The sequence below is a fragment of the Mobula birostris genome, chromosome 11, assembly GCF_030028105.1.
Source record: "Mobula birostris isolate sMobBir1 chromosome 11, sMobBir1.hap1, whole genome shotgun sequence".
NCBI classification, from domain to species: domain Eukaryota; kingdom Metazoa; phylum Chordata; class Chondrichthyes; order Myliobatiformes; family Myliobatidae; genus Mobula; species Mobula birostris.
Window position 1 is genome coordinate 15,811,119 of NC_092380.1, and position 27,972 is coordinate 15,839,090.

Below are 27,972 nucleotides of genomic sequence, written 5' to 3' on the forward strand. Positions count from 1 at the left end.
TTGTCTGCCTGCACTGTGTTTTCTCTGTACCTACAACGTGGAATGGTACAGCACAGGAACAGGCCATTCGGCCTAAAATGTGGCACCAAACCAGCCAAAAAGCAAATCAAAAACACCCAAACACTAACCCCTCCTCCTTCCTTATATCCGTGTGCCTATTTCTTAAAAGCCTCTAACTGTCATGGTCCAGTCCGTGAAGTCTGCATTCCGGTTCACGGTCCGGTCCATCAACCCGTATTCCAGGTTTTCCGGTTTTTCACTGTTCTGTTGGGTGCTCTAATTGAGGCACATGATTCTCATTTGGGCAGACACATAAATACCTCTGGAGACCAGGGCTTGGCTGCTGGATTGTTCCTGTCAAAACCCCTTGTCTGAATCCCCCCCACTTCTTTCTGAAGCCTCGCCTGCTACCTTTGCCTATGTCCTTTCCTGTAATGCTGTCAGGTTCAACCACCAGGGCAAGATCGGGGCCTTGCCATGTCTACAAAAGGAACCATCTCTTTGTGTCCTTGCCTTTGCTAGGTAGGTCCAGCCGTTTGCTGCTATCTTGAGTTGGGAACTGTCTCTGTGTCCATGCCTTCGCTAGGTAGGTCTGGCTGTTTGCCGCTACCTTGTGTTGAGAACCATCTCTGGGTCCACGCCTTTGCTGGGTAGGTCCAGCCATTTGCCACTACCTTGAGTGGAGATCGGTCTCTTCGCGTTCTGTGTATGAGTCCCGGCCCTATGTCCTGCTCCCTAGGAGGGGTCCTGGCTCTGTGTTCTGCGTTCCTGTCTCTCAAGGCCAAGGCTCTGTGTTCTGCGTTCCTGTCTCTCAAGTCCTAGGCTCCGTGTTCCCTTGCTCGAGACCAAGGCTCCGAGCGTCCAGTCCTCGTCCAAGGCTCCAAGGTTCCTGTCTCCCAAGACCATGTCATGTCTTCGCCTAGTTCCGGAGTCCGAGCCCGAGTCAAGACCCAGGTTCTGGGTCCTTACCCAGTCTCTGGCTCGAAGAACCCAAGCCTCGTCATGTCCTCACCTCGAAGAACCCAAGCCTCATCATGTCTTCGCCTTGAAGAACCCAAGTGTACTATATTCCTTTTGTACCATCTCACTGTACGTATGGAATGATCTGCCTGGATGGCATGCAAACAAAAGTTTTCCACAACATCTTGGTACAGGTGGTGATAACAATAAACCAATGACCATTTCTCCATGCAACACACATCAAAGTTGCTGGTGAACGCAGCAGGCCAAGCAGCATCTGTAGGAAGAGGTGCAGTTGACGTTTCAGGCCGAGACGCTTTGTCAGGACTAACTGAAGGAAGAGTGAGTAAGGGATTTGAAAGTTGGAGGGGGAGGGGGAGATCCAAAATGATAGGAGAAGACAGGAGGGGGAGGGATGGAGCCAAGAGCTGGACAGGTGATAGGCAAAAGGGGATACGAGAGGATCATGGGACAGGAGGTCCGGGAAGAAAGACAAGGGGGGGGGACCCAGCGGATGGGCAAGAGGTATATTCAGAGGGACAGAGGGAGAAAAAAGAGAGTGAGAGAAAGAATGTGTGCATAAAAATAAGTAACAGATGGGGTACGAGGGGGAGGTGGGGCCTTAGCGGAAGTTAGAGAAGTCGATGTTCACGCCATCAGGTTGGAGGCTACCCAGACGGAATATAAGGTGTTGTTCCTCCAACCTGAGTGTGGCTTCATCTTTACAGTAGAGGAGGCCGTGGATAGACATGTCAGAATGGGAATGGGATGTGGAATTAAAATGTGTGGCCACTGGGAGATCCTGCTTTCTCTGGCGGACAGAGCGTAGATGTTCAGCAAAGCGGTCTCCCAGTCTGCGTTGGGTCACGCCAATATATAAAAGGCCACATCGGGAGCACCGGATGCAGTATATCACCCCAGTCGACTCACAGGTGAAGTGTTGCCTCACCTGGAAGGACTGTTTGGCGCCCTGAATGGTGATAAGGGAGGAAGTGTAAGGGCATGTGTTGCACTTGTTCCGCTTACACGGATAAGTGCCAGGAGGGAGATCAGTGGGGAGGGATGGGGGGGATGAATGGACAAGGGAGTTGTGTAGGGAGCGATCCCTGCGGAATGCAGGGGGGGGGGGGAGGGAAAGATGTGCTTAGTGGTGGGATCCCGTTGGAGGTGGCAGAAGTTACGGAGAATAATATGTTGGACCCGGAGGCTGGTGGGGTGGTAGGTGAGGACCAGGGGAACCCTATTCCTAGTGGGGTGGCGGGAGGATGGAGTGAGAGCAGATGTATGTGAAATGGGGGAGATGCATTTAAGAGCAGAGTTGATAGTGGAGGAAGGATAGTGGAGGCCGGATTTGGACAATAAGCCAATGTATGGCAATTGGATCTTGACACGAAACATCTTGCCAAAAGGATTGAACCATTACTTAAAGGTGAAAAACCTGGTGACCGAGAGAGACCTGGGCTTCTCTGAGTTATGGACTGCTAGAAAAATGATAGCAGGCACAGCAAATAATCAAAATATAAACAGAATGTTAGCTTTTAAATTTGGTGGACTGGGGTCCAAGGAGATAAGATATTGTGCAAGAAGTTCTGGTCAGATGCTAACTGCATTTCACTGGCTTCATATCTGTATGCGGCACAACAACAATAAAGTTGAATCAAAGCTAATCTAAGTTACAGGCTTTACAAGGCATTGATCAGACTGCACTTAGGGTATTGTGGGCTGCCTTAAGTCCCTTATCTAAAAGGAGACGGTCCAGAGGAGGTTCACAAGAATGATCACGGGAATGAAAGACCCAACATATATTCTCAAATATTGGAAGGGCTGGATAGAGTGGACGTGGAGAAGATGGTTTTCATATAGTGAGGGGAGTCTAGGACCAGAGGGCACAGCCTCAGAATACTAGAACAGAGATGAGGAGGAATTTCTTTAGCTAAAGGGGGTGGTGGGGGGGGATGAATCGGTGGCATTCATTGCCACAGATGGCTATGGTGGCCAGTCATTGGGTATACTTAAAGCAGAGGTTGATAGGTTCTTGACTAGTAAGGGGGGGGGTCAAAGATTATGGGGCGAAGGCAAGAAAATGGGGTTGAAGGATAATAAATCAGCCATGGTGGAGCAGGCTCAATGGGCCAAATGGCCTCATTCTACTCTTATCTCTATGGTCTTACAAGGAGCATTTGTAATTCTGAACATCCACGTCAGTGAGAATACATTATCCCCAGAGGGCATGCAAATAGGAATAATTGCTGCACTCTTGGGGTCAAACATGATGACGAATTACATAAAGGGTTATTTTCTCGAAAATGTCAGATGGTTAACTTCAATCAAACCTTACCCGAGTTTGACAAAATATTCAGGATGAAATGTTAGGCCAGAAAATGAGGTGCTGTTGAGGACAGGGGTCAGAGTCACAATACTGCTCCATGCCAAGAACATTATGAATGGAGACAATGCACACACACCACCCACGCCTAGGCTGTAGAACTCCTCGGCACACAAAGACCCAAGGCATCCCGAATGGGTGTGCGCAAAAACCCTCCCCCCCCCACCCCCCGTTCACTTCACAACAATGGATCAAGACTACAAATAGGGGTAGGTCAGAAATCCTAGGCACAGGGGATGTTCAGTCAATCCACAAGTATGTCCATCACTATACAATCACATGCAGTTATGTACATTCCATATAATTCCCCTGCTATATTCCACAAGCAATAAAGCTGATCCACCCACTAGCCCACTCCACCACCACCACTTCTATCACTTCCTGTTAGATTCACCTTAAGTACAGATTCCTGTACCTAGTGTCGCTTTATGCACATATAATCCGTCATCTATGTGTGTGTGTGTTACCTTTGTTATCTTGTGTATTCATATTTATTGTGTTTTTTATTATTGTGCTCTTTATCTCATTGTGTTATTGTGCTCTATTCCAGAGTCACAATTATTTTGTTCTCCTTTACACTTGTACACTGGAAATGACATTAAACCATCTTGAATCTTGAAATAAATTGCAAAGGAACAAACTTAGAGTCATTTAGTACCACCCGCAGTTCTCAAACATCCCACTGCATTTTACACTGATTGCCAAAAGAACGAGTTTACACTAATGTGAAGAAAAGCAGAGACCCACTCGACTGGATGAATAAATCAAAGGGATGTAAAGGATGTACTAAGCATTAACAAAACTAGTAATGGATATAAACTTTTTCTGACAGTCCCTCAGGATGACACTCTTCCACCCTAGTTCCAGATAGTGGATACATTCCCACATGAATGTGTGTGAATTTTCTGACCTCGTCTGAGCAAGATCCTGGTCAAATGGCAAACAGTCCAAAAGGAAGTTTAACCCATGCACAAACACAGGACACTCTTGGTGCACAGACAGATACATGGACACACACATGCCTCCAGATGGACACAAACACATCCACACCCTTGCAGATATAATGTAAATTCTGTATGCAAATGCAAAGATATGATTTGTAATGTGAATGGCAACATGAGGACACTGTACTATATATATATGCAAACTTTATGAAAATATACAGTTTTTTGAGAAATATCAGTAAAGGACGTAATAGAAGAGAGCACAGAGCAAAAATAGTTAACCTTCAAGGATATTATTGCCTCTTCTGCATGAAAGAAATAGGTGGAGTAATTCCAGATATGTTAGTCATATCTTCCCAGGGCTCGAATTCTGTGCCTTGGAATTGAGAAACTGCAACTGAAAAGAATATGCATAAAACCACAGACCAGTCAGCTCAATTTCAATTAGGAGAAAGTCATTCCAATTAAAATAAGCAACTGAGTTCAAGAAAGAGAAGGACATGTACTTTTATTTTGATTTTCATGACTTTCCATTGCACTTTCAAACTAATGAAGTACATTTGAAATGTTCTCAACCATAGAGACACCCTGCTGACATTAGGTCTGACCACCAGCTTCAGAACTACCTGCAGGCTAATCAAACACCTTCAAAAGTCCAAACACAGTGAGCTTCAACATCAATGTTTGTCATCACTGAATCCCAAAATTCACCTCAGATGGTTGAGGAAGTTCGGCATGAGTCCCCAAATCCTAAGGACTTTCTGCAGGATCACAACTGAGAGCATCCTGACTGGCTATATCACTGCCTGGTTTGGGAACTGAACTTCTCTCAATCACAGGGCTCTGCAGAGAGTGGTGCAGACAGCCCAGCACATCTGTGGATGTGAACTTCCCACTATTCGGACACTTACGGTGACAGGTGTGTAAAAAGGGCCCGAAGAGGACCCAAGTCACCCCAACCACAAACTGTTCCAGCTGCTACCATCCGGGAAACGATACTGCAGCATTAAAGTCAGGACCAACAGGCTCCCGGACAGCTTCTTCCATCAGGCCGTCAAACTGATTTATTCATGCAGACACAATTGTATTCCTACAACATATTGATCGTTCTGTTGTACATCTTACTGAACATACTATTTATTACAAATTATTGTAATTTGCACATAGCACATTCAGACGGAGACATAACTTACCATAGAAACCATAGAAACTACAGCACAGAAACAGGCCTTTTGGCCCTTCTTGGCTGTGCCGAACTATTTTCTGCCTAGTCCCACTGACCTGCACACGGACCATATCCCTCCATACACCTCCCATCCATGTATCTGTCCAATTTATTCTTAAATGTTAAAAAAGAACCCGCATTTACCACCTCGTCTGGCAGCTCATTCCATACTCCCACCACTCTCTGTGTGAAGAAGCCCCCTCTAATGTTCCCTTTAAATTTTTCCCCCCTCACCCTAAACCCATGTCCTCTGGTTTTTTTCTCCCCTTGCCTCAGTGGAAAAACCCTGCTTGCATTCACTCTATCTACACCCATCATAATTTTATATACCTCTATCAAATCTCCCCTCATTCTTCTACGCTCCAGGGAATAAAGTCCCAACCTATTCAACCTTTCTCTGTAACCGAGTTTCTCAAGTCCTGGCAACATCCTTGTAAACCTTCTCTGCACTCTTTCAACCTTATTTATATCCTTCCTGTAATTTGGTGACCAAAACTGAACACAATACTCCAGATTCGGCCTCACCAATGCCTTATACAACCTCATCATAACATTACAGCTCTTATACTCAATACTTCAATTAATAAAGGCCAATGTACCAAAAGCTCTCTTTACGACCCTATCTACCAGTGACGCCACTTTTAGGGAATTTTGTATCTGTATTCCCAGATCCCTCTGTTCCACTGCACTCCTCAGTGCCTTATCATTAACCCTGTATGTCCTACGTTGGTTTGTCCTTCCAACGTGCAATACCTCAGACTTGTCAGTATTAAACTCCATCTGCCATTTTTTAGCCCATTTTTCCAGCTGTCCAAGTCCCTCTGCAGGCTCTGAAAACCTTCCTCACTGTCTACTACACCTCCAATCTTTGTATCATCAGCAAACTTGCTGATCCAATTTACCACATTATCATCCAGATCATTGATATAAATGACAAATAACAATGGACCCAGCACTGATCCCTGTGGCACACCACTAGTCACAGGCCTCCACTCAGAGAAGCAATTCTCTACCACCACTCTCTGGCTTCTTCCATCGAGCCAATGTCTAATCCAATTTACCACCTCTCCATGTATACCTAGCGACTGAATTTTCCTAACTAACCTCCCATGCGGGACCTTGTCAAAGGCCTTACTGAAGTCCATGTAGACAATATCCACTGCATTCCCTTCATCCACTTTCCTGGTAACCTCCTCGAAAAACTCCAATAGATTGGTCAAACATGACCTACCACGCACAAAGCCATGTTGACTCTCCCTAATAAGTCCCAGTCTATCCAAATGCTTGTAGATTCTGTCTCTTAGTACTCCCTCCAATAACTTACCTACTACCGACGTTAAACTTACTGGCCTATAATTTCCCGGATTACTTTTCGATCCTTTTTTAAACAACGGAACAACATGAGCCACTCTCCAATCCTCCGGCACCTCACCTGTAGACAGCGACATTTTAAATATTTCAGCCAGGGCCCCCGCAATTTCAACACTAGTCTCCTTCAAGGTCCAAGGGAACACCTTGTCAGGTCCCGGGGATTTATCCACTTTAATTTTCCTCAAGACAGCAAGGACCTCCTCCTTTTCGATCTGTACAGTTTCCATGATCTCACTACTTGTTTCCCTTAATTCCATAGACTTCATGCCAGTTTCCTTAGTAAACACAGACGCAAAAAACCTATTTAAGATCTCCCCCATTTCCTTTGGTTCCGCACATAGCCGACCACTTTGATCTTCAAGAGGACCAATTTTATCCCTTACAATCCTTTTGCTCTTAATATATTTGTAAAAGCTCTTTGGATTATCCTTCACTTTGACAGCCAAGGCAACTTCATGTCTTCTTTTAGCCCTCCTGATTTCTTTCTTACGTATTTTCTTGCACTTCTTATACTCCTCAAGCACCTTATTACTCCCTGCTTCCTATACATGTCATACAACTCCCTCTTCTTCTTTATCAGAGTTGCAATATCCCTTGAGAACCAAGGTTCCTTATTCCTATTCACCTTGCCTTTAATCCTGACAGGAACATACAAATTCTGCACTCTCAAAATTTCTGCTTTGAAGGCTTCCCACCTACCGATCACATCCATGCCAGAGAACAACCTGTCCCAATCCACGCTTTTTAGATCTTTACTCATTTCTTCAAATTTGGCCTTCTTCCAGTTAAGAACCTCAACCCTAGGACCAGATCTATCCTTGTCCATAATCAAGTTGAAACTAATGGTGTTATGATCACTGGAACCAAAGTGCTCCCCTACACAGACTTCTGTCACTTGTCCTAACTCGTTTCCTAACAGGAGATCCAATATTGCACCCCCTCTAGTTGGTCCCTCTAGATATTGATTTAGAAAACTTTCCTGAACACATTTTACAAACTCTGAACCATCTAGACCCCTAACAGTATGGGAGACCCAATCAATATATGGAAAACTTGAAGACTTTTACTACTCATGTATGTAAAGGATGTAAGAAACAAAGTCAATTCAATTCACGTAGTCTACATTTTCCAAGGTCTTCTTATGTAACTTTATTGTTGGAGGGCACGATGGTAGATGGTACAGATGTTAAATGTAAAGCCCATCCTCTCCTAGGCTTTCGTGAATGAGTTTCTCACTAGACATGTAGCTAAGCTCCATCCTAGGGGGAAATTTGTTGGAGCCGAGGTGCAGTGTTGTGTAAAATCGAGGGAAGTACTGGAACAATGACACAGCTGACTTGACATCGCTGTGCACTGAGACTAGGTCTATGATGGACCTTTTCCATTGAAACCTTTGCCTGCATACCCCTGTTAAGCTGATGTAGAACAGGGATGAGTTCCTACAGGAGGTAAACTTGAGGAGGGTATTCCACAATTGATCTCAGTTGACAGGGTCAGAGGCTTTAGTAAGATAAGAAAGGGCTCTGATGGTGTGTGCTGCTCCCTGTACTTCTCTTGAAATCACTGTTCGTTCGTTGATTATGTGCCACCTCGTCTGACGTGGGCGATCATGACCAAGATTGTTCTTGGCAAATGTTTTTACAGAAGTGGTTTGCCATTGCCTTCTTCTGGGCAGTGTCTTTACAGGGCTGGCAGCCCCAGCCATTATCAATACTCTTCAGAGGTTGTCCGCCTGGCGTCAGTGGTCAAATAACCAGGACTGAGATGTGCAGCAGCTGCTCATACGGCCATTTGCTCTCGTGCTTCACGTGTTCCTGATCGGGGGGGGGGGGGGGTACACCTTGCCCAAGGGTGAGCTGTAGGCTAGCGGAGGGAAGAGGCGCCCTGCCCCTCCTTTGGTATCTCCACCCCGCTTGGAGTCATCAGACAGCGAATATCATGTCACTACAATTCAAGAGCTGCTCTTCAGCTGCCGGGAGGAGGCCAACGAGAAGGTCCTTCTCTGTGGCAGCAACGTTAGTTCCTCAAGGCACAAGGGACTGCAGATGCTGGAAATCTGGAGCAAGCAACAATCTGCTGGAGGAACACAGTGGGTCAAGTAGCATCCCTGGAGGGATTGTCAATGCTCGGATCTTGCCTGACCTGCTGAGTTCCACCAGCAGTTTAAAAAAAAATGTCGGTAGTTACTGAAATCAGATTTGCCTTATCTTCCCGAAGATGGTCACCATTAAAGCATCTCCAGAGAGTTTAAAGAACCCTTCTGGTGACAGATGAAAACCTAAACGGGCTTCTTCAGAAGTGCAGAAGAACCAACCACAGTGATTAAACTGATAAGAAGTGCCATCTCCTGCAGTTAGCTACTGAAATACTTGCTCCTCAGTAAAGACACTGCCTTCAGCTCTCCACTACCGCAAGCACCGTTCTGGTCAGAACTGGGCTGCAGGACGGTTAGGGACCTCTATAGTAACCTGGGACCAGTGAGGGCTGGCGATTTCCTGCAAGTTCCAGCAACAATCACTGCACCCGTGCCAGACGAAGAGCAGTGAGGAGACTCAGAGAGGAGCAGGAGGAGGACAGCTACTGAGGGAATATCCCTGGCCGGCATCCAGCTAAGCAGAGGACCGAGTGCGAAGGTCTCTTTCTTCAAGAGAGGTTTAAGGTGGCAAAATCATAATTCCCAATGCAAATCGAGTACCTCTGCACACTCAGTTGAAACACAAACATGGCTCATCAATAATCAGATGGGGAATCCAGATGATTCACAAATCCCTCTCCCATCCTGCAGCACTGATTCTGTGAACGAATGCATCCTGGCTGTAGTAACTTCGTGGCATGCCTCAACATCTCTCAACTTCCTCATGATGGCATCGTGTTGGAATGATCAGGATGTCATCTTATAGTCATTTCCTGTGAGAAATCCCATCACAGCAGCCGGGAATGGGTGTGGAGTGCTCTGACATAGCTCAAGGGCACATTTCCCTCCTGTACGGGACTGTTAATCCTGGAGGAGGTGACTGTAGCCACCTTCCTCCAGACTCTTCCCCCTTGGCACACAGGCTCTCCCTCCTGACACGTCCTTCTGAATGAGCAAAGGAGCTGTCTCCGCCTCATTCTGTGGCAGACTGTTGCCATAGGGAGTGCGCCCTTAAGAGATGACCCTTGCTTGAGTTTCAGGATCGGTGTGGGAATCCAACTATATGGGTATAAAAATAGCCTCGCAGATGCTGACGGACTTGGTTCTAGTCCCACACACAACATGTTTCGGAGCACCCTTGTTTCATTTCTGGACAAACCCTTCCCTGTTCTCTTTAGCTACTAATCCTCAAGTTCCATAAAACGCAGCAAGAAGGCGCACAAATTATCAGTCTGCACGGAGCACAGTATCCCCAATTTAGTGCATTAAGTGGCCCTTGTGCAATACACCAACAGTCACTTCAACTGTGAACTTGTGACTTAAACACAAGGCGTGGGCCCGATGTCCCTTCTGAGCTGCGCGGGTGCGTGGCTGCGCAGTTACTGCAATGCTCACACGCACGTAGCCTTTGTTGCCACGCAGCCGGGATTTTCTTTTATATAATGTTTTACAGGCTGTTTAAAAATTTGCTGCTCAGAGCAATGGTTGATCTGCACAGCTGTAAAAAAAAGGGAACATTGCGTGGTTATGATTTGTACATCTTTACCACATCTGCCACGTGTCCCTGGAGTCCCAAAGGTGGCTGTGGTTTTTCTGTGCGTGCTCACACTTTGCCTTTCTGATGGCATGGGAGAGCACGGCTGTAGCTGACCGTAGAGTCGTCCTGTTCCCAATGACTAAGAAATACACGGACTTCTGTAGTCAGCTATGGTTTCTGGCTTGCCCTGGCAGTGTACAGTTTCACCATGGAAACATGCTCAATGCACTTTCCAATGTAGCAGTCCCTGGTCCAGGATATTCATATCCCACATATAGAGGGAGAGGGAGAGGGAGAGGGGGGGAGAGGGAGAGGGAGAGGGGGAGAGAGGGAGAGAGGAGGAGAGGGGTGAGAGGGGAGGAGAGAGGAGGAGAGAGAGGGAGAGAGGGGGAGAGGGGGAGAGGGGGAGAGGGGGAGAGGGGGAGAGGGGGAGAGGGGGAGAGGAGGAGAGGGGGAGAGGGGGAGAGGGAGAGAGGGAGAGAGGGAGAGAGGGAGAGAAGGAGAGAGAGGGGGAGAGAGAGAGAGAGAGAGAGAGAGAGAGAGAGAGAGAGAGAGAAAGAGAGAGAAAGAGTGAGAGTGTATGCATGAGAAGGTGTTGGAGTTCAGTATAGGGGTTGGACCAAAGACATAAACCATCTTTCTGAGTCAGGTTCCCGGTGTTATTGAAGCACTGATGTTGTGAGTGTCCCCAGTGGGATGCATGCCCAGAACCATGTGGACTCACCCACAACCAAAGTCCCCAGTTGAAGCTCTGGAGTGATGTTATTGGATTCAGAAATCACATTTCCTTTACAAAATCTCAACTTCAATTTTCATACAAATTGCAGTGAAACTATTAGAACACTACATCTGAATTATTTTACAGAAGATTGCATAGGCAGTGAGCACGGCTGAATTTACAAAACTTTGGCCATGGAAGGCCTGTGTAACAGTCCAGCAGAGAAATGGAACAGACTTAATGAGGGAAATTATTAATAGTCAGCAACACAAAAGTCATCTCTTTTTACAAATGATTAGTGTGCGGAATTTTTAGTAATGAGACAGAGTACTTTGAATGAAAATCAGAGTAGAGGGGTAGGGGAGACAGTAATGTAAACAGCTTCCTCAGTGTGGGAAGAGAGAGGGAGAGACAGAGAAGGTGAGAGAGTGGGGGGAGGAAAGAGAGAGAAAGGGGGGAGAGAGAAAGAGAGAGGAAAGAGTGAGAATGGAGAGAGAGAGAGAGAAAATGAGTGGATAGACAAAGTAGCGAGCAAGAGAATAGGGAAAGAGAGAGCGAGCGTGGGAAGAGAGAAGAGAGCAAGAGAAAGAGGAGAGAGAAGAGGGAAGAGTGGAGAGAGGGAGGAACGGAGAGAGGGAGGAGCGAAGAGATGGAGGAGCGAAGAGAGGGAGGAGCAGAGAGAGAGAAGAGAGAGAGGGGGGTGAGAGTGGAGAGAAAGCAGAGAAAGGAAAAGAGAGACTGGAGAAGGGAGGAAAGGAAGGGCAGAAAAAGAGCGAGGGGGACAGAGGAAGAGACAGAAAGACTAAGAGGTAAACAGACAGACTGCATTTCAGGAGGAAATAGGGGCTGGATCCGAAGCTGTGCCAGGAAGGGTAGGATTCAGTGCGCTTCACCGCTATAGTGAGGAAGCAGATGAAGACACAGACTTGGAAAGGGAACAAAAGGAGAACAAATACATCTCTGACTGACAGAAATACGAGAAAGATGAAACTGCAATCCCTTGCTATTGACACAGGCTGCAGAAAGTCAGCACACTCTGCCCATGTGAGCACTCCAATCCTCCTCTAAATCCTCATGTGCTTTTTCCTTTAGCCAGGAATGCTAATACTTGACTTGATAGTTATTTAATTGTTTGGAAAGACATTGAAAGAACGATCAAAAAGAAATAGAAACATATGGTTTACATGTTGATTATAATAATTATCCCTCTACTGCACTGTATTTTTGTTTGACATAACGGTCTAAATTAAAAAGTGGTTTTGGGAAATACGCAACTAATTGCTATGAAGAACGAACTTCTATTCATGCCACAGTGAAATTTTGGCTATTTGTGTTATATTGGGCTCTCAAATTTACAGGTTTGAACTGAGCTTGAAAAAAAAAGAAATTATCATTGTTGAATTGCTTAAATTCTTATTGATTTTAAATAACTGAGAAATTAATACACAATCTAATTAAAATTGTGATGTGTATTATTGAAAGCTTGGGAGGTTGACGTTGTCATTGATCTTGCTTGTTATAATGGAAATGGAACTTGGACTGACATTTGACAAACTAGGTCTATGCTGGCTCAATATAATGCCTGTGTAGTTCCACTTCCCCTTCTTTTTCATTACAGTGCACAGACATTTAGAAGTTTTTACCTACTCAGCAGGTCAGACAGCATCTATGAAGGGAAACAGACAGTCGACATTTTGGGTTGAGACCCTTCATCTTGAATCATGATGTAGGGTCTCAGCCTGAAACATCAACTGTTGATTTTCCTCCATAGATCTACTGAGTTTCTCCTGCTATTTGTGTGTTGCTCCAGATACCAGTATTTGCGATCTCTTGTGCCTTTGAGGAAGTTACTGTTGTATCTGCTTCCACTGACATTTCTGGCATCACTTCCCAGGTCACCGCAGCACCTGGAATGGAAATCAGGAGCTGTGTTGCATTCTCAGACCCCCTGGCTGACCTGAAGACAGTCAGACTTGGGAGGGGGCAGCTTAGAGCAGTCAGAAATGAAACAGATAGGAGGTGTTAAAAGTGCCCTCTGATAGCCCGCAGTCCTGGGGCCTTCAGTAAAAACCGGCACTGCTGAGAGGCAAGAATTGCCTAGATAGAACTGCAGGCACTGATAAGCTTACAGATCTCCTGAGTAACTGTGGTCAAGAAATGACTGACAGAAAGGGACCACACACTAGCTGAGAGAAAAGCTGGGGAAATTCAGACTAATTATCTATTACATCTCAATATTTTCTTTTAACAACATTAATGTTCATTCAGAACCAGTAAGATTTACAGTGCAGGCATACCGGGTTCAATTCCTGCCGCTGCCTTTAGGGAGTTTGTACATTCTCTCCATGACTGCGTGGGTTTCCTCCGGGTGCTCTGGTTTCCTCTCACAGTGCAAAGATGTACTGGCTGGTAGATTAATTGGTCATTGTAAATTGCCCTGTGATCAGGGGATTTCTGGGTGGTGCCGCTCGGAGAGCCAGAAGGGCTTATTCTACACTGTATCTCAATAAAATTTAAAGATTCATCTGCCATAATATTGATTGTAGAGATACCAGACAGATCAATGTGCATGAAGGAGGACGTTCGGCCCATCGTTGACAACCCCCTTAGAGAAAAGCTCAAGACTATTGTCCTTGCTCCAGATCTTCGACTTCCAACAATGCAGGAGGCTATTGGGCCCATCAGGTCCATGCCAGCTCTCTGTGAGCAATCAATCCTGTTAGTCCCATCCACCCTCATCCTTATTCTCTTGTACGTCCACAGTATATTCTCTACCCCACACATCCATCAACTTCCCTTTAATTCTTTCTACTATTGAGGCCTCTGTCGGTCAGAGTTGACCATGGATATTGCTTCTAGCAGTCTATTGCTTCAAGTCAGGGCAGTACAATATGGAGAGCACAGTGTTGCCCATGTAGCAAGCTCCCCATCTCCACGCAGCTGATGAACCCAAAGGAATGAGGAATGGCAGAGACCGATACAGTTTGGCACCAGCAGCATTGCAGGAGTTGCCAATCTGCTTTGAACTCAACGTAGGACTGCCTTAGGGACTCCAGCTCCAGACTTTTCCCTCGGGGTTTACTCCCGAAGCCTTCCCCATGAGCAGGTGTTGACGCAAGGCAGCGGAGGTTTGAGATCAGAGTTTTCCTTCTCCTAGATGAGCTGCTAACTACAGTTGATGAGCCCCATCTGCCCAAAGTGACTGGTTTTAAGGTGCCAGTAATCCAACTCTGCCCCTTCTCCTGTCAGTAGAAACAGTTCCGCTGGGCTTAGTAGCTGAGCCACATGTGAAGGCCAGGAGCTGGACTTGGTTGTCAGAGGCTATTGGGAGCATTTAATAGGTAGTGGGAGATTATCCCCATTACCACACCCAGCTATAACAACCTTAATAATTATAACTATTATCTCACATTAAAGGACAATTTATAGGACCCAGCACATCTTTAGGACGTGAAAGCAAATTGCAATTGAAGTGTTAAGGGCATCAGATACGTCAAAGGACCAGGGGAGAAAGGACAGAGACAAGGTGGACAGAAATAAGTTTCTCTGATGTTTTGTTTTTACGCCACATTTCCAGCATGTGCAGTTTTCTCTCTATTTCCAACCTAACAGCCCAAGCGTGTGTGGGACGTGGGAGAACACCAGAGCACCTGGATACAAGGAACGGAAACTGAATGAGGAAATATACTGCAGGTAGATGAACCAGGAAGATTTCTTAGACTCAATTACATTACAAGTTCTGTTTCCAACACTAAAAGGCAGCTATGCCTGTCTAGAGTGATAATCAGCTAAAGATGATCGTAAATGTCACTAACAGGCATTCCCAGCCTTTCTCAAAGATTGGCAAATTTGAAACAAATCTATTCCCAAAGATTTTCAATGCAGCCAGGTCCTCTTTTCCTCGATTTATTTCAAAGTTGAAAGTACATTTACTACCAAAAGGATGTATACTTTATACAACCTTGAAATTCACCTCCTCACAGGCAGCCCCAGAACAAAGAAACTCAAAAGAACCCATTAAAAAAAACTGTCAAACACCCAAGCAGAGAAAATAAACCGCGCAAACAATAAAAGTAAGCAAATAGCATTCAGAACTGAAGTTTTACAAAAGATACGAAGCCAGATATCACTGCAGCTGGAGCAGGCGATAGCAATATTTAATCATTCATTTATAGTAATATATAGTAATTTTTATATCTTGCACTGTACTGTACCACAAAACAACAAGTTTCATGACATATGCCAGTGATAATAAACCTAATTCTGATTCTGACTGTAACTTTCAGCAATAATTACTCGCAGGCTGGAATATGGGACTACAACTTCCAGTGTCCTACAAACGCAGATGGGAAGGGAAGATCCACTACCTCGCTTCCATTGCTTTCAGGGTAGTTAAGGACTGCACCATCCAGCATCCTTTGCACAGCAGCTGCAAAGGTTGTTGGGAGATGTAGTTCCTGTCAGTTTTATGCATTAAAAAGGAAGAGACAGTCATAGAGTCATAGTAAAGCACAGCACAGAAACTAGCCATTCGGCCCAACTAGTCCATGCCAAATCATTTAAGCTGCCTACTCCCATTGACCATAGCCCTCCATACCCCCACCATCCATGCACCTATCCAAACATTTCTCTTAAATGTTGAAATTGAGCTTGCATGCACTACTTGTGCTGGCAGCTCGTTCCACACCCTCACAATCCTCTGAGTGAAGGAGTTTACCCTCATGTTTCTCTTAACTTTATCACCTTTCACCCTTAACCCATGACCGCTGGTTGTAGTCCCACCCAACCTCCGTGGACATATAGTCGAGTTTATTGGCATATGTACGAGCAACTCCATCATGGATGGTCCCAAGCTTAGATGCAAAAGGAGGGTTGGGCTTGGGGCCTAGTAACCCCATCCCGTAAAAAAACCCAGAGCTACAGAAACGCCAACAGAAGCTCCAAAGTCCTCATCCCTGGGAGAGGAAGGATCTTCACCTAGAAGAAGTCTGAAGTCAGGTGGTGAAAGTGGAAAACATAGGGCCGATCAGCCTTCTATCGGCCCAAGACAGAAGCCCCTGGCGAGCCGCTGTCAGTGGCCTATGCCCCAGCAGTGGTGATGGGCTGAAGACGACAAAGAACAAGTATGTGAACAAGGTGAATGCCCCAAACCTGGATGTATTTTCTGTGACGTGATTTTGAGCACAAATCTATGAAACCTTTCAAGTGAATCGTACCAAACACCTGAACTTAAAAGGGAATGGATTTTTTAAACTGGAAGCTAACGTACCTCAACACGAGACCATTCCATTCTCTTGGTCCATATTAGCTCCCATTAGTCTCACTTCCCCTCCTTATTTCTCTGTACGCTTGTAATTTATTCATTTCCAAATACCCCTTCTCATTCCTTTGCTACCTAACTACACTCAGCGGCATTTTACAGTGGTCAAATAACTCACCAAGTTGCATGTGTTTTGGGATGTGGAAGGAGACCAGAGCACCCAGAAGAAAAACCACGAGGTCCCAGAGGGGGGACATGCAGGTTCCACACAGACAGTGTCCAGGGTCAGAACTGAACCCAGCACCTGGGAGCAGTGTGTGAATTACTGTGTCCCTACACCATCCTAATAGCCGGTTGGTGGTGTAGTGGCATCAGTGCCGGACTTTGGAGCGAAGGCTCTAGAGTTCGAATCCAGCAGGCTCCCTTGCACGTTTTCCATCCGTGCTGGGTTGAGCGTCGAGCTAGCAACTCAGCCTTGTAAAAATAAGAAAGCCTGCTAAAAAAACGCTGTCATGACAGCGTCCCGATGACTCCACTCAGAGTTCAGGGCTTTCTTCTTCTTCTTCTTCTTCTTCTGCGCCATCCTAAACGAGCTCACATTACGTCATGAAACTGCATTCCTTCATTTGCCATTGATGCAATGTGTTACAATATTATGTTCCTGCACCCCCCCCCAAATGCAAATCACAAGTGAAGACTTTACAAGGCTTTTAATCCAACAGACGTCCTTTGTTCAGCTGCCAAGACAATTAGTGGCATTCCTTGATCAGTGATATGGTCTCACTGACATAGAACATAGAACAATATAGGCCATTTGGCACACTATATTGTGCCAACCCTCGAACCTACTCCAAGATCAATTTAACCCTTCAACGCCAGAGAGTCCTGTATTTTTCTTTCATCCATGTGATAAGAACATAAGAATTTAAGAAATAGGAGCAGGAGTGGGACATCTGGCCAATCGAGCCCGCTCCACCATTCAGTAAGATCATGGCTGATCTGGCCACGGACTCATCTCCACCTACCTGCCTTTCCCCTATAACCCTTAGTTTCCCTACGATGCAAAAATCTATCCAACCTTGTCTTAAATATATTTACTGAGGTAGCCTCCACTGCTTCATTGGGCAGAGAATTCCACAGATTCACCACCCTCTGGGAAAAGCAGTTCCTCCTCATCTCCACCCTAAACCTACTCCCCCAAATCTTGAGGCTATGTCCCCTAGTTCTAGCCTCACCCATCAGTGGAAACAATTTTCTTGCCTCTCTCTTATCTATCCCTTTCATAATTTTATGTTTCTATAAGATCTCTCATCCTTCTGAATTCCAGTGATTACAGTCCCAGGCGACTCAATCTCTCCTCATAGTCTAGCACCCCTCATCTCTGGAATCAATCTAAATCTCCTCTGCAACTTCTCTAAAGCTTCCACACCCTTCCGATAATAAGGTGACCAGAACTGAACACAGTACACCAACTGTGGTGCTAAGCAGGATTTTTATAGAGCTGCAACATTACTTAAGCTCAACCCCTCCTGACTAATGCTGGCCACACAGCAGACACCTTCTTAACCATCCTATCAACTCGCGTCACAGAAAACGTTGAATCCCAGCCGACCAAGAGATGGAACACATCGAGCTGGTTTGTAGTGTTGTCTGATAAGTCGGCTGTGAGTTCTGTTCTCCGCTGGTGCTCTCTGACTGCGAAGGGGATTTCCATAAAAAAACTGGGCTGGCGCTGAAACTTCAGACTTTGCCCAGGCAGGTGACAGGACACAGAACCGAGCACCATGGGATCAGGCAGACCGACAGGAGTTGTGTCAGAGCACAGGAGCTCAGGCAGCACCACCGCATCATCTAGAGAGGGGGGACTGGCAGCTAGGACGTTGTCACCAGAACCCAGCGCTGCCCTCACTCAGTGCAAATATCCTCCATTCTGGTGCCTTCGCTGTTGTGTATGAAGAGGTGGGGCAGGCCACCAGCACCCACTTGACCATGGCAAAACCAAAACAGAGTACGAACGCTACTGCAATGCGCGCAAAATGCTGGAGGGGCTCAGGAAGTCAGGCAGCAATGGAACAACCACGCTGCAACTGACCAATTAAAAAGTTTTCCCAAAAATCTCCACAAAACACTGAACAGAGAGGAACTCAACAGCTGGGCAGCCCTCCAGCGTGTTGTGAGTGTTGCTTTGACCCCAGCATCTGCAGATTATTTTGTGTTTACTGAACAGAGAGGATGCCCTACAAAAATGTGCAGACTTAGGGTAACAGAGCAATGGTGTTTGCTGAAAACTCTGCCCCCTTCTGTAAGCCGGAGATCACTTTAACTTGACTAAGACCTGTTCAGCTTCACACTGCACTTGCTGGCCCAGAGTGACACCCGGACTGGAATGAAGATGACCCCCTGGTGAGGTTCCCGGGGTCAATACGAAGGATCGAGGGCCGAGGGTCAAATCGGAAGTCTGGAAGCTGAGGCCCATTGGCCAGGGCCCGAGCTGCGAACCTCTGTGAGTCCGCTGAGGAGGTCGCAGGCCCGAGGTCTGCGAGTCCAAGTCCACTGGAGGCTGGAGACTGTTGGTGCTGGGGTTGGAGGACTGTGTACATGGGTGGGAAGGAGGGGAGGAGAGTGGCTTGTTTTGCTGCTGCTGTTTTGTTGTGTTTTGTGTTGCTTTGCGTGCTATGTTAGTGCTGGGAACTGTGGCAGCACTTGCGGGCTGCCCCCAGCACACCCTCTGGTTCAAAGTTCAAAAGTTCAAAGTTCAATTATTATCAAAGTATGTGTGCTTTATACAACCTTGAGATTTGTCTCCTTACAGGCAGCCACAAGACAAAGAAACCCAGTAGAACCCATTAACAGAAGACTGTCGAAACACCCAGTGTGCAGAGAGGGAAAAAGAAAACAAATCGTGCAAAATCAAGAAAAGTGAGCAAGGAGCATTCAGAACTGAAGTTCACAACGCCAGGCATCACCGCAGCCGGTCCAGAAGTCCACTAGTGGCAGGCCACAGCCTCAGTCCAGCACAGGGACCAGCAAACCCCCAGCAAGCCGAACCAGCCCACCTCTCGCCTCCAACCCTGCGTGTTGGCCGTTAACGCAAAGGGCGCATTTCACTGTGTGCTTCGATGTGCACGCGAGAAAGTAAATTTGAATCTTGAATTCTGAATGCAGAATGCTCAAGTTGAAATTCCACCCCCTCCCCCGAAATTAAGGTGCTGTTGAGGAAAGGAGTGCCCTGATAGTTGAAAATACTGTGTAGCTCCTTCCCGTTCTATTCCTTTTATATAAACATTACTTAGAGACAGAAGGTTAATGTCTGCCCTTGTGTTTGCAGGCTGCAGAAAGATTCCTTTGACTCTGACTCGCTCCTGATGCAGGGTTGCATCCTGCAGCATCAGCAGCTCGTTTCCTCCCTCCTATGCCGCTCGATCCATTGAGTTCCTCCAGCAAATCGGTCATTGCTCCGGATTCCAGCATCTGCAGTCCCTGGCACAGATGTGGCAAATGGGATTCCGTGTGGGGAAATGGGAAGTAATACACATTTGTAGAGGGTAAGATAAGTCCAGGGAATAATGGGAGGACACCAGCACTAGTTGAGGACCTGAGGGTGCTTGGTGTGTATTTTCACAGGTCTCTGAAGACACACACACACACACACACACACACACACACAAAGTGTTGGAGGAACTCAGCAGGTCAGGCAGCATCTGTGGAGGGGACAGGACAGTTGCTATTCCATTATTTCAGATGGAGGGTCTTGACCTGAAATGTTGATTATCCATTTCCTTCCACAGATGCAGTCTGACCTGCTGAGTTCCTCCAGCACTTTGTGTGTACTCCAGATTCCATCATCTGCAGTCCCTGGTGTCTCCGATCTCTGAAGACAGCAGCGCGAGTGGATAAGATGACACACAGGAAACTTGCCTTAATTGGCCTGGCATGGAGCCCAAGGGCGGGAAGCTCGTGCCAGGACTGCACAAATCATTATCAAGACAGCGGTTCTGTATAGAGGGCGAAGAGGAGAATTTCAGGTGTCAGGAGACAGGGAATCACAGCCTATGCTGGGATTGTTCTTGTCAACAAAAGTGACCGGCTGGCAGAAAGAGACTTAACACAGATGCTTTAGATTATGAGAGGTGGTCTTGGTAAATTGTGCACTTTATGTTTTGATTTATGGGTGACAAATAAATCTATCCTTAAAGATCTTTAATCTTTAAGAAGGATCTATTTCCTTCTGTAAAGAGGCCAGTAATGCGGAACACAGATTTATAAGGATTCGAAGGGAATAGGGGACAAGGGCCCACCCCAAGAGCGGTGGGAGTGTGAAGCTCATTTCATGAACAGGTGTGGAGGCAGAAGTCTCCCCTGTGTGATCACCTTCAGTAACCCAAAGGACAGTAGGTTGAGGAATTGGAGTCATCTAAATTGTCCATGTCTGGGCAGAATGAACACAGGCAAAGTGACCTCCTCGTGTGATGCAAGCCCCTCTGATCGGATGATCTTCTCCCGCTCCTGGTGAGGAAAGCTTCAGAAGAAGAGCCTGATCATCAGTTATAATCACAACTTAATGATGTTGGAAAGAATGGTGGGAGCATTTCCATTACAAGATCACCTGATGCTGGTGATGAGCCTAAAAGGGTGGGCTTTTTTTTTTGGTGCAAGTGATTTGAAAAGCGAAGGACTCGTATCCAATGGGATTCAATGGCTTCAAGGATGGGTGGAAAGTGGGAAGGGGGATCCCATTTGTAAAGAAGGCACCCAATCACTGAAATAAAACTCCAACTGTTTCAACTGCAACCAATTATATGAAGTAAAGCAAGTCACCAGAACAACTCATGACATAAATAATCATAATGGAGTGAGGTCACTCTGACCTCACAATGACATGGTGATGTTGGACTGATGCCTGTTAACTCCCCTCACATTATCGAGTGAGACAGTGCCAAGACCACTTTGTTCTCGAAACTAATCTTCAATTGAGGAGAAGATGTCAGACTGGAAGAACTACATCAACACTATACTGAAGGACAAGAACGTGGAAGATGCTGCCATTGTGGGCCACGCCAACAACAAGGCCGTCTGGGCATCCAAACCCGGCGGTATATTGGCTGCCATCTCCCCGCACGAGGTCAGCACGCTAATAGGGAAGGACCGCAAGACTTTCCTACAAACGGGCATCACCATCGGAGGGAAGAAATGCTCCATCATCAGGGACAACCTCCTGGTCAACAACGACGAGGTGATGGATGTAAGGATGAAAGGCGGACAAGGCAAGAGCATCTGCATCGGCAAAACCAACAAGATCATGGTGTTTATCATGGGCAAAAGGGGGGTCCACGGGGGACTCCTCAACAAGAAGGTCCATGAAATGGATAACTATCTGAAGGAGAAGGGCTTTTAAAGTTAGGGAAGGGACTTTGAAAACATTTTTACAAACCCAGATTAGTAATAAATTGTTAAATACCAACAATTCTGTTAATTGGTGTTGTATTTGTTATTATAGAATTAAGGGTAGAGTAGAGGGCATTGGGTTGATACGATAGTGCTAATGTTTATGCTTCATGTGAACCCCCGCCTATCTAAACCCACCAACAATCCGTCACCCTATTCCTTTGAAGCTTGCCCAACGTTGGTACATCGCTCCTCTGTCGCCTGATCAATATTCCAACTATTTTCCGGTTAAAGAATTTCACAATGCATTTACTTGTTACAGACCACAGTTCTGACCTGCAGATGGAAATGTCTGCTCCTTCTCATCCTGAACCTTCCTCAGCCCAGCCTCAGATCCCTCTGTCTCCGGTCCTTCTTTCTTGGATTTCCAGTGCCCGGGTTACAGGATCTTTGGAGCATGCTGTTTCACCCAGCGTGTCCCTGGGCTTACTCACAGTGGGAGGGGTGGTGGCTTGGTCTGTGAACGGCTTAGACGGCCAGCAAGGGGAAACCTCCCCCCTCCCCCCACCCCCACCCCCAGCAGCAGTACAGAGTGCTGAAACCTCACAGCTCCTTTATTGTGTCACTGCTCAGACAGTTAACGCTACAGGATAGAGGCGAGTCTCTGTCCCACAGCCCATGGACCATGCTGCACAGTTAATGGCTGGGTCTGTACCTTCCACAGAACCATAGCTCTCCAGTTTTGTCAGGCCCAGCCAGATCCGACATGGGCACAACCCTCCCCACCATAAACTACGTCTCCAAAGGCCAGTGTCTCAAAAATCCATCGCTAAGGACCCATCGAGGGCATGTCTTCTTCTCATTACTACCATCAGGGAGGAGGTACAGGAGCCTGAAAACCAACACTCGATGTTTTAGGAACAGCTTCTTCCCCTCCGCCATCAGATTTCTGAATGGTCCATAAACCCATGAACACTACCTCACTATTCCTTTTACGCTATTTATGCACCTTGGTAAATTATAGCATTGTTTATGCATCGCACTGTGTTGCTGACACAAAACAACAAATTTCATGACATAAATCAGTCATAATAAACCGGATTTTGAGGGGTCCAGTGATTCCAAACACGAGAGGCAAGCTGGGCAAACAGGCGGCTCAGAAACCGCTGACAGTCTGCACCGTTCCTCTGTCAGTCGCTGGAATGCAGAGCTGGCCTCAGACCACTGCATCCTGACTGTATTCCACCTGCTTCCACTCCCCATGGGTGGTTCAATCCTGACCCCGGGTGTGAGGTATGTGCACGGTCCTTCTGACTGTGTGTGGGTCCCCCCCTGATATGCCCCAGATTCCTGCCCCTGTCATTGACCCTTTGGTGTTGGCAAGCAGCAGGAGAATCAAAGGAGAGCTGTTAGACGAGAGAGAGAGAGAGAGAGAGAGAGAGAGGGAGGGAGAGAGAGAGAGAGTGAGTGTGAGAGAGAGAGAGTGAGTGTGAGAGAGAGGGAGAGAGTGAGTGTGTGAGAGAGAGAGAGAGGGAGAGAGAGAGAGAGAGAGAGGGAGAGAGAGAGAGAGGGAGAGAGTGAGAGAGAGAGAGTGGGAGAGAGAGAGAGAGAGGGAGAGAGAGAGAGGGAGAGAGTGAGTGTGTGTGAGAGAGAGAGAGAGGGAGAGAGAGAGAGAGAGAGTGAGTGTGAGAGAGAGAGAGAGTGAGAGAGAGAGAGAGAGAGAATGAACGAGAATACAGGGAAAATACACACAGGGGGATTGAAACTAATGGGATTGCTTATCTGGCAGCAGACGAATTTTTTGTTAGTGAGATTCACCGCAGAATTGGCCCTTCCATCCCTTTGAGCTGCACTGCCTAGCAACCTCTGCTTTAACCCTAGTCTAATCACGGGACAATTTACAATGACCAATTAACTTACCAACCTGTATGTTTTTGGACTGTGGGAGGAAACTGGAGCACCCGGAGGAAACCCATGGGGTCGCAAGGAGAAGGTACAAATTCTTCACAGGCCGTGGCAGGAATTGAACCCGGGTCGCTGGTACTGTAAAGCGCTGTGCTAACCACTACACCACCGTGCCACTCTTCTCATTACTACCATCAGGGACCCATAGACTATTTTAGGGCCATGGACCCCTACCATTAACCGAGGTGTCCGTGGGCCTCAGGCTGGAAACCCTTGCCATAACCAATACCTCATTAACATGCTCTCTACTTACACTATTTATTTATTTGTATATCTTTTGTTGTAACCTATAATATTCAGATATATAGATACTTTACTGACCCCAAAGGAAATTATAGTGTCACAGTAGCATTACAAGTGCACAGATCTACAAATATTAGAAGAGGAGTAAGAAAGAATAAAAAATAAGCCACCTCAGTCTAACAGGAGGAAGGGTCATCACTTCCCTGGCTATAGTTGACTCATTATAGAGCCTAATGGCCGAGGGTAAGAATGACCTCATATAGCGCTCTTTGGAGCAGTGTAGTTGTCTTGGTCTATTACTAAAAGTGCTCCTCTGTTCAGCCAAAGTGGCATGCAGACTGTGAGAAACATTGCCAGGATTTTCCGCAGGGTCCTTTGTTCTACCACAGGCTCCAGTTTGATTCCTATAACAGAGCCAGCCTTTCTAATCAGTTTATTGAGCCTGTTGACTTCACCCGTGTTGATGCCATTGCCCCAGCCAGCACACCACCGCATAGAACTGGCGACAAAAGACTGTCCTGCACTGCGCTGCTGCTGCAAAACAACCAATTTCACAACACGCGTGTATCATTGGTAACAAGCCTGCTTTTGACTCTGAACGTCCATCATCTGCATTGTCATAAGTATAAACAGATAGGATACACACTGCATTAAAAAAATCCTTAACTCTTCTCTGAGTCTTTACAAATTAACTTATAACGGTATCATCAGGTAACAGACACTAGGCACAGTTTCACTGTAAGAACCCACAAGGATCCGTGACCCATGGCCCTGAATCCGTTCCCTCCCTCTCCCCACACAGCCAACGTTCCACATCCCTGGTTCCACATGAATCAATCCCCACCGCTCCCTCTCCTGAACGGATTTTATTCCCTGCATCGTTATTTAGTGTGAGACCCCAAACTGGACACAAACCTGCCCCCCACTTCCTAACCAATGCTCTATAAAGATTTAACATAACTCCTTGCAATTCTATTTTCTGCTTCCTTATATAATGTTCATTTTCAGCACCGTTCTATATTGGATGGGCTGCAGTTAAGTTCAGTATGGAACACTAGCTGCAACCTCTGTCCTTGAGATCTTGCAAATAGCCAAACTTTCCAATCATTCATTTGCTGTCACAACATTCCTTCATCGTTACATGTAGGAAACACTCACTCCCACCATCTGGGCCCAGCCTTACAGTTTGGTAAGGAAACTCACGATCCCCCCCCGCCTCCGTCCAGGCGGGAAATCACCACCACCTTGCCAGTGTCACCCGTGACCCAAGAACGGGATACAAGAGCGACCTTACCTTGCTGTGCTTGCCAGCTGTTTGCAAATGGCCATCTCTGTTCAGCGAGCTTGAAGTGGCCCTGTTTGAGAATCCTCTGTCAGTCTGTCGGGGGAAATGGAAGCCAACACGTGCGTTTAGGGTTTGAAGGAAAGCCTGTTTATATTTCAGCTTCTGTCAACACCCAATTGTATTTATATTTGGAGCTACGAATGGCTATTAATAAATGAGCAGTTCCTAGTTATGTGATCTCAATACTTGCAGCAGATTGAAGAGCTCTGAGATGCTGAGGGATCTGGTGTCATGGTGCATCACTGGCAAAGGATTAGTTTGAGGTGCGGATAACTAACAGAATTTTGTTGCTTATTGTGAGAAGATTTTAATACAGAAGTTGTGCTCTATTATCAGTGGAACCTTATCTGGAGAACTGTATTGGTTTTATTTAAGAAAGGGTAATAATGCCTCGTTAGAATCCAGAGAGGTTTACAAGACTAATACTTGGAGCGAGTGTGCTTGCTCATGAGGAAAGGTGGAGAGGCCAGACTTGTATTCCCTGGTCCTGAGGAGGGGGCAAGGACTTAACAGAAATATACGAGGTTTTGAGGAACCTTGGCAGGCTGCAAACAGAGAAAATGTCCTCTTATGGGAGAACCTAGAGGTCACTGTTGAAGACTAAGAGATCACCCATGATGTGTAGACGTTAGAATTTTTTTGGAATTCTCTTCCTCAAAGACGGTAAGGCAGAATCAAATTATTTTTAAGCCAAATATAGACGGATTCTTAATAAGCAAGAGGGTGGGAAGGTCAGCTGGAATGCAGAAAATAAATTAGCTATGACCTTACAGAACTGTGGAGCAGGCTTGAGAGGTCTTTTCCTGATTCTAATTTAAATGTTTGTACGTCCAGTACATCACATGGTAAATTTTAACCTTCTGTGTCTGCTGGTGTGACGAGAAGTAGGGACTTTTTTTCCCCCTGACTGTTGACCGTGTTCAGCTCCTCAGTAACCTCTGACTGCTCATGGCCTAAAACGCTGGGAAATACTTAGAGTTGCTGATTAGATGGGCTCCCGAAGGTGTCAAAGTTTCAACTTGGAGAGATATCAAAGGTTGAAACCGGTGGCACATTGAGGACAAGCTGTTGATCTGGAAGTGTTCTGAGGGCGCATATCATGGGCAAGAGCTAAATTCTGGGAGGTTGTGATGGGGTGGGGTGTGTGATGATGCGTCTTGGTGACTACAATAACTCACTGCGGATGGTGAAGCTGAAAAATCAGACAGCTAATTTCCACTCCCCCTTCCTACTCCAATCTTTCACTTCTTCTTACCTGTCTATTACTTCCCCCCATCCCCGGTGCCCCTCCCCTTCCTCCTATTGTCCACTCTCCTCTCCTATCAGCCCTTGACCTTTCCCACTCACCTGACTTCACCTATCACCTTCCAGCCTGCCTCCTTCCCCTCCCTCCACCTTTTCATTCTGGCATCTTCCCCCTTCCTTTTCAGTCCTGAAGAAGGGTCTTGACTGTTTACTCTTTTCCACAGATGCTGCTTGGCCTGCTGAGTTCCTCCAGCATTTTGTGAGTGTTGCATCAAACATAAAACACTGGAAATATTCAACAGATCATGGCTAATGGAGGTAATATGTAATGTCAATGACTCCATAAGGCCATAAGAGAAGAATTAGGCCATTCAGCCCATCAAGTCTACTCTGCCATTCAATCATGGCTGATTTATTATCCCTCTCAACCCCATTCTTCTACGTTCTCCCTGTAACCTTTGCCACCCTTACTAATCAAGAACATATCATCCTCCCACCTTAAGTAAACCCAATGATTTGGCCTCTACAGCTGTCTGCGGCAATTAATTCCACAGATTCACCATGAAATTCCCCCACATCTCAGTTCTAAAGGGACTTCCTTCTATTCTGCGGCTGTGTTCTCTAGTCGCAAACTCTCCCACGATTGGAAACATCCTCTCCACTTCCACTCTATCCAGGCCTTTCAACATTCAATCAGTTTCAATGAGATCCTCCTCATTCTTCTAACCTCCAGAGCCATGAAATACTCCTCATACATTAACCCTTTCATTCCCAGGATCAAAGTGCTACTTCCATTGTCACAGGGCCAAGTTCGGTGTCAGGTCGGAGGCAATCCACTGAAGGGTGCAAAATGAGAGCTACTAGCAGAGTAAGTGAGTGGCTGCTGTGGTAAATGGGATTCAGTGTAGGCAGATACAAGAGCATTCAAAATAAAGTCATTGTGTGTGGTGAAAGGCTGGTGTTACCAAAGGTTACATGGCATAGCTTAATTGGGTATGGAAACTAAAGGTGTGCAGGATAATAAAGAAGCACAGATTGAGCAGGTAGCCAGAGACTTTCCCCCAGGGCAGAAATGGTTAATACAAGGGGGTATAATTTTAAAGTGATTTGGAGGGAAGTATAGGGGGGACATTAGAGGTGGGGCTTTACACAGAGAGTGGTGGGTGCATGGAATGCCCTGTTGGGGTGGTGATAGAGGCAGCAAGGTTTAAGAAACTCTTAGATACGTACGTGGATGATAGAAAAGTAGAGGGC

At 46.3% G+C, this 27,972-nt stretch overlaps 2 protein-coding genes across 7 annotated transcripts in view; one reads left to right on the plus strand and one right to left on the minus strand.

Moving 5' to 3' along the window:
- LOC140204863 (TRIO and F-actin-binding protein-like) overlaps positions 1-27,972 on the minus strand; it is a 301,234-nt gene that overhangs the window by 117,209 nt on the left and 156,053 nt on the right. For all 6 annotated transcript variants that reach the window (XM_072271741.1, XM_072271739.1, XM_072271738.1 and 3 more), the window contains one exon: positions 25,423-25,506. In XM_072271741.1, coding sequence (XP_072127842.1) covers positions 25,423-25,506 — 84 coding nt within the window. The remainder of the gene's footprint in view (positions 1-25,422; positions 25,507-27,972) is intronic.
- Positions 21,517-21,930, plus strand: LOC140205416 (profilin-3-like). Its single transcript, XM_072273016.1, has one exon. It carries the CDS (start codon positions 21,517-21,519, stop codon positions 21,928-21,930), a length of 414 nt encoding a protein of 137 aa, XP_072129117.1.

What these genes read in the sequence shown, in the direction of transcription:
- LOC140205416 (XM_072273016.1), top strand. Translation starts at nt 21,517, where the DNA reads ATGTCAGACTGGAAGAACTACATCAACACTATACTGAAGGACAAGAAC.